This window comes from Sceloporus occidentalis, unplaced genomic scaffold, assembly GCF_023333645.1.
Source record: "Sceloporus occidentalis isolate IW3139 unplaced genomic scaffold, rSceOcc1.0.p SCAF_2, whole genome shotgun sequence".
Lineage (NCBI taxonomy): Eukaryota > Metazoa > Chordata > Lepidosauria > Squamata > Phrynosomatidae > Sceloporus > Sceloporus occidentalis.
The window spans coordinates 60,322,974-60,341,115 of NW_028316982.1; the positions used below are offsets into that span (position 1 = coordinate 60,322,974).

General features: G+C 41.6%; 1 protein-coding gene across 1 annotated transcript in view; it reads left to right on the forward strand.

Annotated features, from left to right (window-relative positions):
* LOC149318433 (armadillo-like helical domain-containing protein 3) overlaps nucleotides 1-18,142 on the forward strand; it is a 236,313-nt gene that overhangs the window by 168,453 nt on the left and 49,718 nt on the right. The window contains exon 24 of the mRNA XM_089509700.1: nucleotides 16,496-16,574. Coding sequence (XP_089365826.1) covers nucleotides 16,496-16,574 — 79 coding nt within the window. The remainder of the gene's footprint in view (nucleotides 1-16,495; nucleotides 16,575-18,142) is intronic.

Here is an 18,142-nt window from a genome sequence, read left to right on the forward strand (position 1 = left end):
AAAGTGCTGGCTGTGACCTTTAAAGCCCAACATGGCTTGGGTCCAGAAACTATTTGAAAACCGTATGTCCCCATATTAGCTTGCCCATGCTCTAACATCTGTGCAGGGAAAACTTTCTGTCAATCCCATCACCATCACAGACATTAGAGAGAGCCTTCTTGGTGGCTGCTCCCAAGTTGTAGAACTCCCTTCCTGGGGAGATCCGATTGACATCCTCCCTGATGTCTTTTTGCCGGCAGATAAAGATCTCTTTCTTTAAGAAGGCATTTGGTTTTTTGTATGTTGTGGCAGATAGAATTTATAATGGGTATGTGTGTATTTTTTAACCTCTTTCTTTTAATTTGAAATTTAGATTAACAGTGTTTTAGCTTTTGTACTAAACATTTTAAATGTGTGTTTTTTAAATATTGACACTACCTAGAATCCCATGCTAGGAGAAAAGTGAGATACTAAATAAATAATCAGCAAGAAGAAATAATTAACAATACAATTTTGTAAATGTGGGGTTAGAATTTAATGCTTCAAGCTTTTAAAAGAACCTATGTCATAATCAGCTGCTGCTATTCTGAGCATTCATTAAAGGTACTGATACAGCTGGCTCTTCATATCCGCAGGGATTCTGTCCCCCCCCCCCCCGCCCCCTGCTGATAGCAAAATCCATAGGACCTCAACTCCTATTCTTTCTGATGGCAGCATGATGTGCGTGCAACTGTGTTGGTGCACCCATCTGCATGCACCACCATATGGGGCAGGGCCATCAGTGGATGCTCTAATCTGTGGATGGCAAGCCTGCAGAAGAGGAGAGCCAACTGAACTTCTCCATCCACTGATTTTAAGAAAATTTTACTTGTATGTGGTAGACGTGCTGTGTGAAATGTTATCATGGATATCTGCTTTGTATGTGGTAAATGGTAACTGGCCATACTGAAACAGTTTATCTCTTCACCTCTGCCAATCTCCATGCAAAAGAAGTCAAAGAGCAGTAATTTAGAAGGAGTGAAAGAAGAGAATTCTGAGTTTTCATTCATCTTAAATCTATTGGCATGAGGTGCAGCAGAAAATTAGCTCATTCTTCAAACCAGGGAGATTGAGTAAGTTGCTTAATATCCAGAAAGTGATGAGCTGCAGAAAATTGTGTGCCAACCAAAAGGAAGAAATCAAAAACATTTGATGTGTTCCCTCTTGCAAGCAAATGGAGCCAGATGAAATAAAAGAGGGTGAAAAGCTGCTGAAAATTTGCTCAGTCTGTGCAAGAAGGTCCACTTACTTCTTCCTCCCCATCCCAAGCCTGTAGCTTATAAAAGAGAATGTGAAGCTTCCTCAACACAGAACCCATCTACTATACAAAGGATACATCTTTATTTGACAGGAACAAACAGGTGTAACAGGCTTCTTCCTTTTACCATCTGACAACACTGCTGACTCATGTCTTTTCCTACAAGATGGAAAATGAATGTGTTGTTGTTCTCATCAAACTCTCCTCGTATTTTGTTTTGTTTTTCCCCTGCAGCTTATTTCTGTGGCTAGTGGATTCCTCCTCTTCATACTCTAGTTTGCCAGTAGTTTTTATGCTCATTATTTGTGGTGAGGAGAGGGAGAGCACCCTGACATCTTGTTCAGGGGGAAAACTGTCTTATGACTGAATCTGGGCCAGAAGGTGAATCCTGGCTGCTCTCTACCACCTGGTTTGTTTGTTTTGAACAAGTGAATGTACATTTATGCAGTGATAGAAACCTAGTCATAGGGCTGGTGTAGAACATCATAGTGTAATGTGTATGTGCCTTCAGGTCACCTATTAATTTATGATGGCCTTGTGAATTCCATAGGTATTTGTTTAGACAAAGAATACTCAATAGTCTCACAGACTTTCATCACAATGTTCTTGTGCTCACGATTGCCACTTAAAATACATTGGTCTGTTGTTCATATTTAGATGTCCCTCAAAGCCAGGGGTGGGAAGTGTTTTCAGTGTGAGATAACAGGCCTCCATCCCTCTGCCTGAGGTGTGCAGGAAGATGGCAGGGGTCATGGCCATGCTTTTGATCTTACTGGTCCCTTGTCTGGGAAAGCTGCCAGCAGTCAATACAACGAAGCTACAGCCTTTGGTTACAAGATAACGACAAGGCAAAGGAGCAACAAGGACACAGCATCTGAAACCATCCAAAATCCAGAGTATCAGAAGGCAAAGAAGTCAGAGCTTACCAAGAATTCAGGAAATCAGAGAGCAGGGTTGTCAGGCAGTCCAAGAGTTCAGAGTTCGAGCAAGCAGAGGAATCAGGCAGTCCAAGAGTCCATAGTTTCAGCAAGCAGAACCATCAGGCAAAGGTCCAGAGAGCCAGGCAACACAAGAGTCGAAGACAAGGGTGCTTTTGCCAGTGACGTCAGTTAACCTTTGACAATATCCTGGCATCTTTCCAGACTTTTTTCTCCAGCTCTCACATGTGCAGTTGTCCTTTGATTGCTTGGCATTTTGCCTAAATTATTTGGGAGCAATGCACACCCTTCCTTTCTGACTTCGCTAGCTGAATGAAGGCACAGGTAAGTTTGCTTCCTCATTCTTCTTGGTGCCCAAGCTGGCAAGAACCTCTGCTGCACTGGTGCCAGGTTCCTGACTGTCTTTATTGCTAGCAGTCTGTAATGGCACAGGCAACTGGGGCCAGGCTAAAAAATGTTTTTCTTTGCTTCCTCCTCTGAGTCTTCAGCCACTACGCAGGACCTGACATCCCTAACCAATGCATCAGCTAGCATTTCATATAATCCACCCCACGCAATTAAGTCCTCTGGGGAAAATTTACTGCAGCCAATAAAGACCAGACTGCCTGCAATTACCCAGAGGGCCTTTTCATCTCCCAAATTATGGAATGGCCTGTCAGAAGAGATCTGAAACATCAGCAACCTTGACAGCTTTAGAAAGGCTGTCAAGATAGATCTTTTCCGACAGGAGTCTCCCTCCTTGGAAGTCTTTTAAACAGAGGCTGGATGGCCATCTGTCGGATATGCTTTGACTGAAAGTTCCTGCATGGCAGGGGGGTTGGACTGGATGGCCCTTGTGGTCTCTTCGAACTCTATGATTCTAGGCCTTCCTGGAGTAACCCACTTGGTCACCCACTGATATGGTACATCATACAGAGTACCCCAAGATGCCCATCTCTGATAGATTATTATTATTATTATTATTATTATTATTATTATTATTAAGCTTTATTTATAGAGTGCTGTACATTTACACAGCACTGTACGTACAGTCTTTTTAAATAGACTGTTCCCTGCCCTCAGGCTTACAATCTAAAAAGACACGGCACAAAAGGAGAAGGGAATGGTGGTGGGGAAGAGGATCAGGTCCAGCAGTTCTTCTCTCCCTTTGAGGCCTGGACCAAAGCAGATGGACTGGAGGGAGGGCTCTGCTTCTTAATTGAAGCCAGACCTGTTGGAGCTGGCCCTGCCTTTTCACTCCCTCCCAGGCCGGATGATGACAGATGGCATGGAGAGAGGGCTCTTCTTACTCTTCAGCCTATGCCCGATGGAGTTGGGCCTGTCTTTTCATTCTTCCAGGCTGGATGGCTTGCCTTTCTCTCCTTTTGGATGATGGTGGAGGAAGGGAGGGCTCTTCTTCTTTCAGGCAAGGCCTGATAGAGCTGGTTGGCTTTCTTTCCCTCTGGATGATGGTGGATAGAGGGAGGGCCTTCTTCTTTTCAGGTATGGCCTGATGGAGCTGGCTTACCTATCTCTCTCTCTGGATGATGGTAGAAGGAGGGAGGGCTCTTCTTTCAGGCAAGGCCTGATGGAGCTGGCTTGCTTTTCTCCCTCTGGATGATGGTGGATAGAGGGAGGGCCTTCTTCTTTTCAGACAAGGCCTGATGGAGCTGGCTTGCCTATCTCTCCCTCTGGGTGATGGTGGATGGAGGGAGGGCTCTTCTTTCAGGCAAGGCCTGATGGAGCTCTCTTGCCTATCTCTCCCTCTGGATGATGGTGGATAGAAGGAGGGCTTTCGTTTTTTTCAGGCAAGGCCTGATGGAGCTGGCTTGCCTATCTCTTCCTATGGATGATGGAGGATGGATGGAGGGCTCTTCTTTCAGGCAAGGCCTGATGGAGCTGGCTTGCCTTTCTCTCCCTCTGGATGATGGTGAACAGTGTTGCCAACAAGCCTGGAAGATAATTCCCGAAAATGTTTGTCCAAAGCACGCTGAATCCCCCCAGATCACACGGAATATTCAGTCACAATTCCCGGAAAATTCCCATAATGTTAAAATGGCGGATGTTTTGCAAATAAACGTAAACATAATTGAATAAAAATAATTGTAACTTATTTCAACTCTCAAAATCACCATTGAACCAAACAAAGAATGTTTCAGTCCTTTTAAGATATTTATTTTGACATGAAAGGGGTTCAGGAAGCTTTGTGCCAAATAGAAATGTGTTCGGCTGCAACCGCACTGCAGAAATAAATCCAGTTTGACACCCTTTTAATTGCCATGGCTCAGTGCTATGGAATCCTGGGAATTCTAGTTTTCTGAGACATTTAACCTTCTCTCTCAGCAAACTCTGGTGTGACAACAAACTACAATTCCCAGGATTTCATAGCACTGGGCCATGGCAGTAAAAACAGTATGAAATTGGATTGTCTCTGGAGTCTGGAGTGAAGATGCAGTCTGAGTTGGGTCCAAGACACACTGCAGAAATAAACCAGTTTGAGACTGCTTTAACTGCCCTGGCTCAGTGCTAGGGAACCCTGGGAAGTGTAGTTTTGTGAGACATTTAACCTTCTCTCTCAGCAAACTCTGGTGTGACAACAAATTACAGTTCCCAGGATTTAATAGCACTGGGCCATGGCAATTAAAACGTGAGTGAAGATGCAGCTTGAGTTGGGTCCAAGACACACTGCAGAAATAATCCAGTTTGAGACTGCTTTAACTGCCCTGACTCAGTGCTAGAGAACCCTGGGAAGTGTAGTTTTGTGAGAAAGAGCTCTGGTGCCACAATGAACTACAATTCCCATGCATCTGAGGAAATACGCTTAAGTCTAGGAAAGCTCATGCTGCCAACTTTTCTTTCAGTGAGACTCAAAGGTGCTACAAGATCTCTCTATCATCATCACCATTATTATTATCATTATTAAATCCAAATGCAGCTGAAGAACTGGACTTAAATTGGCAACACTGATATCCTGTAGACTCATTCTCTGGGGCTGTGATATGGAAGCGTGCAGGCAATTCCTTTGTTCAACCATGGAATCCTGGGAATTGTAGTTTGTTGTGACATGTTGAGACACTGCTTTTACCGGCAGCCAGGGCTCCATGCATGAAATTCTGGGCTTGGTGGTTTGTTGTGCCCAGAATCCCATCATCGCAGGGAGCCTTGCAGTTAGAAGCAGTGCCAAACTGGATTATTTCTGCAGTATGGATGGCAATGGAAAAGAGAACGAAAAAGAGAGCCACAAAACAAAATTCTGGAAAGACAGGGCAGGGATGCCAACTTACCAGGTGCTCTGCCCATGCTCAGAGGCATATTTAATCACTAACACACACACACACACACACTCAGGGACATCACATTCACATCACACAACCCAAATGGTCCACCTCACATTACAACAACGACCCTGAGAGGTAGGCTTGGGGCACTCTGCCCAAGCTCAGGAATTCAGAAATTCAAATGTCACTCTCAGGCACACACAGAAGTCCACAACATCAAGCCATGATACCATTATCAAGTATTGCCTTTGTGTGCCTTAAAACTTATTTCTGACTTGGAAATCCCAGGCAATTGGGATTAAGTCAGCCAAGATCCCTCACTCCCTGCCTCTCTTTCTCCAGTACTGCAGCCACTTTGCTTTGCCCCTGGAGCCTGAGAATGCCTGGGGGGGCAATCACTGTCCTCTCTCTGATTGGCTGAACTGTTGGTGTGAATGTGATTCCTCCAAACAGTTGGGGTTGGTTGGGGGGCTTGCTCCGTCCTGGCTCTCAGAGGGAGTCATTAGAGAGAGAGTTTTTTCTCCAGCCCTCTTGGCTGAAAACTGTTAGACTCCAAAGGGTTGGTTGCTCTGCAGCAGTGTGGAGCTGAAATGGGCCAAAGTCGCTGAAAAGGCACTGAAAAAGAGCCAGGCGAGAAAATCACACAAAAAGCTCTGAAAAGTCCCCGTTTTCGCGTGAAAGTCGCGAAATTGGCAACACTGATGGTGAATAAAGGGAGGGCCTTCTTTTCAGGCAAGGTCTGGTGGAGCTGGCTTGCCTTTCTCTCCCTCTGGATGATGATGGATAGAGGGAGGGCCTTCTTCTTTCCAGGCAAGGCCTGATGGAGCTGGCTTGCCTATCTCTCCCCCTGGATGATGGTGGATAAAGGGAGGGCCTTATTGAAATGTATTTTATTATTGTTGTGGGGAATTATTATGTGTTGTTTTAGGAGGGAGGGGATATGGAATGTATTTTTATAGTGTATGATGTATTTTATATTGTATTTATCATTGTTGTAAACTGCCTCAATCCTGTTGGAAATGCGGGGAATTTATTTATTTATTTATTTATTTATTTATTTATTTATTTATTTATTTCTCCAGCTGGCACCAAATTGACAGGAATCAAATTTCTTTCTCATATTACCTCTCCTGGTGCAGAGGGAGAGCAAAGCACATTTAGATGGCTTTCAAATTGCTGGCTGAGTACACTCAGCTAGTCTCCCTCCATGCCTTCACTAAACAGGGAAGATGAGGAGGGACAGAAGTCACGAAGCCACAGATTCTCCTAAAAGAAAGATAAGCATGAGCTTAACTTTCTTCCTCTAAAACAATTTTAAAATAGTTTCGCTTTTCCTGAATTATGCTTAGAGTAAATAACCACTAGAGTTAATTTTGAGTGTAAGAAATGAAGATCTAACTGCACTTTATGTTAATCGCATAGCCTGCAGTTCTTGTCCCCTCTCTCTTTGCTTTTTCTTCATTGTAAAAGAATGGTAGAAAACAGGCAACCAGTAATCTGTATATTGGCCTCCATCAGGGGCCACCACAAACCTTCCCCCCCCCCCCCAAAAAAAAAAAAAAGATTAATTGAATTTCTGGTAGTCTCCAGGAAATACAGTTTACCTTAAAAACACTTCCTTGTTTGGGTGGCCTTTAAAACAATTGTCATATCTTCATCCCCATGTTGTTGTTGCTATGTGCAATCAGGTCAGTCTTGATTTATGGCAATCCTATGAATGAGAACCCTTCATTAGATTCTGTTATTAACAGCCCTGTTCACATCTTGCGGTCTCGGAGCTTTATTGAGTCAATCCATTCATAATACAGTCAGTATTCCTCTTTTCCTACTGCCTTCAACTTTCCTGAGCCTTATCGTCTTATTTACTGACTCATGTTGTCTCATTATGTCTGAAATTCAGTAGTTCTAGTTGGCTTCCATTGAGAAGTTTGATATGCTTTAGGGTCCATTTATTTGTCTCTTTGCCAGTTCATAGTATCCATAAAACTGTCCTCTAAAACCATATCTCAAATAAGTTGGGGGGTTTTCTGTCAACTTTCTTCCCTCCTATGCCTTGTTTAAGTGAAGGGCAAGTTGGAATTGGCAGTGAGCCTCAGTCACTTGTGGTTTCAACAAGAGGTTATAAAGTGGTCTACAGCAGATCCTGGGGTATCTCTGTAATAGGCTTCTTTTTCTGATAATGACAATTTTTAATGAATATGACATAATGACAAAACTGCTTCTGATCACTGAGGGATGGATATTGTGTTCAGTGCATGAACACAAAATGAAAGGCACATGACATTTTAGGTTTTCAGAACTGCAGATTTTAATTGGTTGATATGAATCAACTAAAGCTTTCATTGTAGATTACAATTCTCTTTCTTATTAGTCAGTACAACAAAGAGCAAGGCTTTGGAATGGGATGCTATTATGGAAAGTGTGTAGATATACTGGCTTTATCTACCATGTAGTGATGACAAAAAAAAGGCATACACATAGCTTTTTCTGTTGCTTTTTAACCTTAGCAAGATAATAAATAGTTTGTCTTCTCTTAGAGAAATTTTCATAGGGTTTTTCCAGACAGTACACTATTGAGATCTTCATCATGCACTTGCTAGGTCTCTGTCACGTGCCATCAGCTATGCTACTGATGAGAATTCAATCCAACAACATTCAGAGGGCCACACTTTCCCTGTTGCTTTTGTTAAGATTATCTGTGACTTGCACTTCCTCTCTTTGATCCGGTAATATAAAAAGAGCCATTTTGTCTTGTTCGGGGTCTCAGCTTTTTGGAACTTGAATTCCACTGAGTTCATTGTTTTCCTTTGTCGACAATTGGAAATAAACTTATGGATTTTCAATTACTAGGTCCTCTTGCCAATTCTTGCTCTGTCAGTCCTAGATTTTTAAGTTTCCTGAAATTTCTGTTACATTATTTGGCGAGCCAGCCAGGAGTCGAACCTGGATCCTTTCAAACCACATTTGTTGAGGCTTCCTAATGTAGATGCCATTAGATTTAATTGAGGAAATAGTTTAGAGCTGTACAAATTTTAAAAATTCATACAATTTTCCTTGATTGACAACCCTACTAGACTTCTTTCTTGAGAAACAGGATTTGAAGAAACTAAGGAAAATTCTAGTGATCTGAAAAATATTACATATCTGCAGCTCCAGCATGCATTGTCTCAAGAACATGTATAGGGATGGAAAGCTCATGCCATGGGAGGGGTCTTGTAACTGGTCATCTGAACCAAGAACTCAGAAAGTTAAGATAAGTAGAGACTTAGTACGGGCCTCAATACTGTTAGTTTTTTTTAGTATACAGGTCACAAACTCATAGGTCATGGTAGGTGTATGGAATGAAGTGTGAGATTCAAGATGAAAATTTTGGACTAGAATTAGCAGTTGTTCTCATACTGGACTCAAAAGTTTGCTTTAAAAAACCCTGTTCTTTCCTTTTTGAAGGATGACATAGAATATTTCAAGGATTTAGGGGAGTTCTTTCTATAGCATATGTCTTGATTTCCCACTTACTGTAGCAGTTTCAGAGATTAAAATTATTCAGTGTAAAACAGGGAGGAAAACTCTGCAACATAGGGGCTTCTTTTATCTAGACCATCTGGGGGGAAAAGGCACACTGCTAAGGCAGAGATAGGGTTACCAGCAGCTTCTTGCCAAATAGGTGCATTCATTTTGCATAAAGAGTCTGCCTTCTGTCTCAGCTGACTGTTTTTATATCTTGGAACAGGGCTGGGGAATCTATGGTGTGACCCTCCAGTTCTTACCAGCCCCCTGGCCAAGTGTGAGATTATGGGAGCAGTTTCATCAATATCTGCAGGGTCATAGATCTCCTATTCCAATCTGAAAACAGACTTCTACATGCTTTAGTTCATTAGCCAATGACTTGTGTATCCATCAAACCACTGCAATGACTAGTGGCCAGGAGCACCTTCACATAAAGTTATTTCTGTCTTCAGTGACAGTTTTGTGAAATAGAATTATACGCACTCTGCAGTATGTAGCAAATGAATGTCTTTCTGTGCACATATAATGGGAAGAAAGCCATACTTGGCAGTAGGTTACTTCCATATATACTCACAGTAGAAGAGACTGCATGTATTTATCACACATTATGACACACAATATGGCTTTATTGTGTGGCATTGAAGCCTTCTAGGGAAACAGCTGTCTTTTCAAAGCAGCTCAGCTCTCATTTTATAGTAAATTAATATCCTGGCTAGGGCTGATCTATATATTATTATATATTTGGATACTTGTCTGAAACATTCCAGATCGGTTGCAGAAATTTGTCTTCTGATAGTTTATTATTATTATTATTATTAACCTTTATTTGTGAAGCGCTGTAAATTTACACAGCGCTGTACATGCAATCTTTTTAGTTAGACGGTTCCCTGCCCTCAGGCTTACAATCTAAAAAGACATGACACAGAAGGAGAAGGGAGTGGTGGCGGGAAAGGGTAAGAGGTCCAGCAGTTCCTCTCTACCTCCGAGGCCTGGACCAAGGCAGATGGACTGGAGGGAGGGCTTGGCTTCAAAATGGAAGGTTAATCATTTCCCAGGGAAAATACATACTCTCAAGTAGGATAATACAAATACAATACATAGCAATACAGGAAATGGATCGATAAACAGGCAACAAAAGAACATCAGATAGTAAGCGACAATTATGCAATGCCTGGGAAGGCTTCTCTGAACAGGATGGTTTTCAACTCCGTTTTGAAGCTGGTTAAAGAAGTGATGGCTCTTGCTTGTGGGGGAAGAAGGTTCCAGGAGTGAGGGGCAGCAAGTGAAAAGGGGTGAATCCGGGATGGGGCAGAGGAAATCCTGGGCTGAGACAGGAACCCTTGACTACCCGAACAGAGGGCCCTGGTGGGAAGGTGAGGAGAAAGAAGGTCTGAAAAGTAAGGAGGGGCCAGTCCATGGAGGGCTTTGAATGTCGACAGCAGGAGCTTATACTGAATGCGGAAAGGGAGAGGGAGCCAGTGAAGGGATGCCAACACAGGAGAGATGTGGTCAGAGCGGTGGGTGGAAGTGATAATGCGTGCAGCTGAATGCTGGACAGAAATTAAAGGACGGAGGTGAGAAAGAGGAAGCCCAGCCAGGAGGACGTTACAGTAATCCAGTCGTGAGATCACTAGGGCATGGACCAGGATCTTGGCAGTAGAGGCGGAGAGATATGGTCGGATTTTGGCAATATTGTACAAAAAGAATCTTTTTGTACAAGGTCTTGCGTAGTTTACTTTTAAATAATTTGCCCATGAGCAAATAATTTTGTTGGATTATTAGTCTGAAAATGAAGGGTAGAATGTTAGCATAGATCCCGTTTTGAAGTGCAGTGGTCTTAGAACACTGTTTTATGATAATGTACATTTCAATGACAGTGAACAGAGACTGCAGTCAAGGAATCAGAAGACTAGGACTGGAAAGGACACCTATGAAACAACTAGACAAGATCCTAAAGTACAACATAACTCTGCACACTAAAGTGAGGCTAGTCCAAGCCATTGTGTTCCCCATCACCATGTATGGATGTGAGAGCTGAACAGTGAAGAAAGCTGATAGAAAGAAAATAAACTAATTTAAGATGTGGTGCTGGAGAAGAGTGCCAAGAAGACAAACAAATGGGTGCTTCACCAGGTCAAGCCTGAACTCTCTCTAGAAGCCAGGATGATCAAATTGAGACTGTTGTACTTCGGCCACATCATGAAAAGTCATGATTCATTAGGAAAGACAATGGTGCTAGGAAATGTAGAGGGCGATAGAAAGAGAGGGAAACCATATGCCAGATATTGATAATCAGGAAAGCCATGTGCCTGGGGCTGCAGCAATTGATCAGAGCAGTTGAGGACAGGGGATCTTGGAGATGTCTCATCCATAGGACTGACATGAGTTGAGGTCAACTGGAGGGCTGTAACATGTGAATTCGAGGAAGCATCAGTTGGTGTATCCTAAATTCAGTATATCATTAAAGGATAAGCCCATCCATCTTAGCATCAAGTGTGAAAAAAAGTTATCATTATTCTTTGTTGCTATTTTTGCAGGTTTCCTTTTTTGCCTGTTTTGTTCAGTATCCTTTATACTTTTGGAGTTGAAGTAATGAAATAGTCATTTTAGCAAACAGTATTTAGTTAAATTGATAACAGACTGATAATGTTTAGTAAGAGATTTACTCAGCTGATCACCCTGCACAGATTTATCATCCAACTTTTTTTTTTAAAAAAATGATAGGCAGTTGTGAAGGTTGTCAACTTGATAAGAGCAGTTTCCCCAGTTACAGTTCCCTCTGTTGCTTGCCTCACAGAGCTAAAACATGTTGGGAGTTTTTTTGTTTGTTTTTGTTAATTTATAAGAACATCAGTTTTGAACCATGTTCTCTAAGTGCTCCTTTGAGATATTAAAACTTGTGTATTTTGAATAGCTGTCTGTAAGATTATTTTCCTTGGATATTTTAACTTGTCCTTTGTCTCATTGGCCAATATTTTCTTTGAATACTTTGGTAGCCCCTGTCTTTTGAGTGTGGCTAATGGCTATCAATTATAGGTATTATTGCTGAGGAGCTCCTCAAGTCTCAACATAATGTTTTGCGAAGACTTGCAAGAGATAATGTATATCACTCTCCCCATTCTCCCGCAAAGAGATTCTCTGGCATTAAAATATGTGGGCAGGATGGGTTTAAATATTCTGTCAAGCAGAGCACAGTCATATGTTCTGTGTTTATGAAGGAGGCCTTTACCAGCATCTCATGAATACCAAACACTCCTTCTACTTATTCTAGTATGGCGGGAATAAAAGGTCATGCTTGATGTAGCTTGTAGAGAATCAATAACTTTCATAAGTGCTAAGCCCTACCAAAACTAATTATTTTTGTGGTCCAGCAATACATTAGTGCTGCTTTATGATGCTGGCATAGATAAGCGAAATCCATCAGTGTCACTATTCACAAAGGATGAGAGCAGTTTACTTTGAGATGAGAATCATCCTACTCTTTTAGACAGGGTCTGAGTTTTGCTGTATGTTATTTTTTAAGAATAGGTGAAAGAGTGATTCTTGCTTCCCCTCCAGAACTTTGCCTGCTGTATAGCAGACAGTGAGGTCCCTCATTCATATGATTGTCCTGTCAAAGTCAACTTGACAGCAGTTAATAATAACAACAAAGGTTTTTGCAAGGCTTCGTGCCATTCCTATCCCAAACTGTCTTGAGAGAAGAAAAAGTGAAGTTACTTTGAAGTGTTTGTTCACAGTATTGGGAGATGGGTTTCCTCCATCTGAGTTCTGATAGGTGTGTAGCATATTTATGAACTTTAACCCCAGGTTAAAGAGTAATCTTTGTAGCACTTCTCTGTTCGGAAGCTGGCCAGATAATAATACTGAATGGGTATGGTGAGTTTTTTGTTAAATGTGCAGTATTTCAGCTTGGTTATACATAATCTGGGAAAGGTGTGTATGATGCGTTTCCTATTTCAGCCTGTAACAGATTCCAGCCCTTCAATGCAACCAACAGGCATAAATTCATCACAGAGGCCTGTTACAGACTGCCAAAATAAAGCTGCTTCGGGTCTCTTTGGAGGTATGCTGTTTAAATGATGCATGCATCCTAAGAATCCGGAAGCTGCACCAAAGCTGCACTCCAGTGCTTAGGAATGGAGTGCGGCTTTGGCGCGACCTCCGGACTCTTAGGACCCATGCATCATTTAAAGAGCATACCTCCGAAGAGACCCGAAGCAGCTTTATTTTGGCAGTCTGTAACAGGCCATAGTATGCTAACTTCCTTACAGTAAGTCCTAATTATCCCCCTTATTAGAGACAGAGACAACACCATAATGACTGATAGCATGGTTCTTGTTGGATGAACACAACTGTTTTAGGACTGTTTTTATTTGTCATTTTGTCTTGTTCTGTACAGTTCCGTCCAGTTACTTTAAGGAAGAATATTCCTTAAAGTAAAGCATTTCAAAGTACTGATTTAGGGAAAAATCTTTGATAGCTGAAAAGTGAAGTGGATTCAGAGGGTTCAGCGTGCAAAAGATCTGCATCTTTCAGCAACTTGAAATCATAGGAAAAATTGAAGTGTAATGTACAGTGTTTTGTAGATAATAGTTATGGTCAATCAAAACCCATCTCATTCAGCCCATAGGACCAATTGATGCTTTCTGTGGGGTTAACTGTAACTATTCTGGAGTTCTTGTAAAAAACATATTTGAAGAGGATACTTTGCTTTCTTATCCAAAGAAGCTCTGGTAGACATATATATTTAATTCTTCTGTATATAAGGTAATAACATAGTAATAGATATTTGCAGATAGAGCAGATCATTGTGGGAGCTGAAATCTCTATTCAAATAGAATGCAAGGTTAATCATTCCTGAAGGGGGAAAGGGCATAGCCTAGGTTATTATAAATTTACATAGATCTGCCTAATTCCATAGATAAGTACACCAGCTCTTCAGCCTTCTAAAACTGAGTAGTCTTCAACTTCCCTTATGGAATGCATTTCCCAGTAATTATTCCTAATGATAGCGGTCTTCCTGTTTGTGATTTTTTAAAATCTCATTTCCTTTTCCCCGTAGTATCAAACTGGCCTTGTTCATGAAAACATATAAGTGCTGTGATCTCACTTACTATATACAAAATAAGTCTTTCAACACATCACAATTAGATGTGGTCTCTATAGCAGTAGAAACTTGATGAAACTTGAACACGATAAAACAAAAGTGAAATTCATGCTTTGTGAAGATTTATTTTTGATATGCACCCACTTAGTTAAAACAATAAAGACATTTCATTGTCTTTAACTCTCCAGACTGTTGTTGTTGTGTGCCTTCAAGTCCTTTCCCACTTATGGTAATACTAAAGTGAACCTATCCTGGGTTTTTCTTGGCAAGATTCAGACTTGCCTTCCTCCGAGACTTGAGAGAGTATGACATGCCCAGGGTCTCCCAATGAGTTTCCATGGCAGAGTGGGAATTTAAACCTTGGTCTTCTAAGTCAGGGGTAGGCAACCTGCGGCCCACGGGCCAGATGCGGCCCGGCAAGGCCTTGGGACCGGCCCCAGCCTGGTCCTGCCGCCAATTGCCACCGGAGCCTTTGGCCTCTCGCGTGAGGGCGTGGGGCCTTTGGCCTATCAGGAGGAGGCGGGCAAGGGGGGGCAAGCGGCGGGCAAGGGGGGCAAGCAGCGGGCAAGGGGGGTAATTGTCTATAGAAGCCTCCGAAACATGCATTTATGTTAACATTTTTTTAAAAATCAGCAATTTTTTTGCATGTCCTCTATTTTTTTAAAAAAGTGTCCTCCATTTGAAATTTTTGTCCTACATTTGGACCAGTTTATTTATTTATTTATTTATTTAAAATTATTTATTTATTTATTTATTTTTACTTCAGCCCCCCAGTTGTCTGAGGGACAGCAACCCGGCCCCCGGCTCAAAAAGGTTGCCTACCCCTGTTCTAAGTTGTAGTCCAGCTCACCTTCCAGAACCCCTATCCAGAAAGGCCAATGAAAAGGAACAACAGGACTTGTAGTCCAAAATATTTGAAGAGCCAAATGTCCTCTTAGTTATAAGCCATAACAGTCTTCTATTGGGATATAGCATCGTGTTGGAGGTGCAAGTGAAAGTTACTTCAAATCTTATGTTATTGTTATCCTTAGAGTCTCACACTTCCTGTAACTTGCTTGCTGAGCACTTTTCAAATAATGTTGCTTCTATTCTTGTTGTTATACATGCTGCATTTCAGGCACAGATGCTCGGTTTCACAAAGCATCAGCTTAAGATTCAGATAGGGTATTTAAGAAGTTATATCCTAATGTTTTCTCTTTGCTCCTTCCCTAGAGAATCCAGCATGTGTAGTAGTTTGATATTGGTCTAGGTGTCCTAGAGACCCAGATTCAAACCCCCACTTGACCATGGAAACTCACTGGGTGACCTTGGACAAGTCACACTCTCTCAGTTCTAGAGAAGGCAATGGCAAACTCCCTTTGCACAAGAAAACCCTGTGATAGGTTCACCTTCGGGTCACTATACATCAGAAATGACTTGAAGTCATTCAATCAGAGCAAACCCTTGCCTGTCCTGGTTGATAAAATGTACCTGGGAGGGATACAATTGAAATAAATCTTAAATATATTTGATATGCCCTTGCATTTAAAGAGTTTCTAATAGTCTGGCTGTCAAATGCCCAAGAGACAGTATTTCTGTAGACCAGTTCCTGACACTTTGGGAGCTAATGTTGCTCATATAGGAGTTACTATAGCCTGAAACAGCTAAGTCTTCTCTGTCTTTATAAAACAAAAAAAGCCACAAGCATATTATATGCAGGCAGACCTGAGCTTAATACTGTTTGGGTTGTGGTTTTTTTTTTCTTTCTTTCTTTCTTTCCATAAACTGATGCAGCTTTGGGCACTAGCAACTCATATCTAATTTCTGTTCAATTGAGTAAGAAAGTAAACATCTGAACATTCTGGGGTTATTATTTGAAAATGCAGCCATTAAATGGCAGTGAAACTGCTATCATAGGCCACTCCATTTTTCTTTGATCCAGATTCAAATGACACAGCCCAGCAGAATTTTATGTTGCACTGTAATTGTGAAACCTTCTGGTTCTATTTCTTTTACGTATGAAATAAGAAAAAATGTATAAATTTACTCTTTGAAACAGAAGTATTGGGGTGACTATGTGGAAATAAAGGCTCTGTATGTGTGTGCGTGCACATGTGTGTACACTAATGAACTTTTTAAGCAGACATATTGAAGAATCATTTCCAGGGAGACTTGGGGTTTTTATGTTAGTGTACTGGCAAAAAAAAGTAGGATAACCATTGACTGATCCAGTTTTTATAAGTATTTTGCTGTATAAACATGATATGCTGTATAACTATATCCTATCTCTTCACACAAGGTCTTGTCAGCTAATATGGCTTTATAACTGCACTGTACAGTAGAGGAAAGTGCTTCTGTTCAGCACTGGTGAATGGGGAAGATTGTTTCTGTAATTTTTGCACATGGTATAAAATTCCTCTCTTTGTTTCAGAGCCATCATCAACCACTTCAATCCAAAGATAGAGTCTTACGCTGCTGTGAATCACATCTCACAGCTCTCAGAAGAGCAGGTGAGTTGCATACTTCTTTTCCCTAGTGGGTATGTAGGTGATTCTTTATGACTAACTGCTGTCTGGAAGAGTTAATCTGCCAAGTGTCTGGCTCATATTATCCCATATGATGTTTATCAAATTGTCAGACTATCTGCTCTTAAGCTGGAAGTGGGACTTATGCTGTCATGTGGTCAAAGTCCTGGAAGAGAGAAGCATGGCTTCAGAAAAATGATTTGCTCAGAGATCACTCCATATGATAAGAGAGTGCACATCAGGGTCAAAAACCATCCTCATTTGTAAATGTGTCTCGATATCTGCTCACCCTGGTAATACAGTGGTCCCTTCCCTTACTCAGGGGATCCGTTCCGGACCCCCCCCCCCCCGGTGTAAGGGAAGGGGGCTTGTGCCCGCTTCTTCTGGTGTGGCTTTCAGTGTATGACACAGGTGCACTGTATGCTACAAAACCTTGGCAGTGGACTGGTTTGCCAGTTTGCAACAAAGTGATTTGCCAGTTAAAGAAACACATGTGCTTCTTATGAGAACTGCTGGCAAATTAGAAGACACATGGTAGTTAATACTGACCCCCTCAGGATAATTGAATTCACTAAGCCTTGAATATCTATTTTAAGTACATTTCTAAATGAGAAGATCTTTCCTAGGGAGAGCAATTAGGTTTATATATCATTTTCTCATAATTTAACCTGATTTCTATTTCCTGCTCTGTCAGCATTTGGGTAAATGGTCTTCTAGAAGATAGAATAACTTCAGAGAGTAGGAGGTTGGTCATCTGGCCCTGTTCGTGGAAACACCTATGGAAAGAAAATTGGAATTTAGGAGTTTCACAGTATGGCAGCTGTAGACTTGGTCAACATTTCTTTTACTTCAGCTATAATTTGAGATCGAAATTCCCTACAACAGGGCATGATTATATGGCTGAGTGGTGGAACACCCTTATTTTTTCTGGCTGTCCTTAGTGCATTTGATCTGTAGAAAGAGTACTGCCTGGCTCCAGAAGTTTAATATACTCAACTCAGTTTTCATGCCAAAAGTTGTTCTACCCATGACTGTATTCTATGATGTTGTATTTTACAGATCTCCATTCATCTCTTCCATGTGGAATTTATCAGCCTATGCTTTTAAAAATCCCTTTCAGTATGTATAGTAATTGAAAATGGGGGCTTGGATGTGGGAGGCTTTCCTGCAATGCTCAGCTTAGTCTGATAGTTTTAAGAAAAGGAAGCAGCTTCTCCCTGTCAGTGCAGTGGAGCATTCATCCCCCAGCAGTTCAGAGAGGTCATGCTGAATTCTTTTTTCACTGTACGCCTGTGCTTTAAATAAAACCAGTAGCAGCAGCAGGCGGCAGGTAATGAAATCAACTCTGATGCATGGAACAGTTTGAGGAGAGATTATTAGGAAGCAGGGAACTGGTTTGATTTCTTATTTCAAAGAGAAGCATTACAGTGAAGTGGTGAAAATGTCAAAAGAGAAAGATGCGAAGAAAGAAGAGGATGGAACCTTTAGAATAGTTCCAGAAGGGAGGCTAGGGCAATGCTAGGTAGTTGCCCAGTTCAGTTTTTAGTATGAAG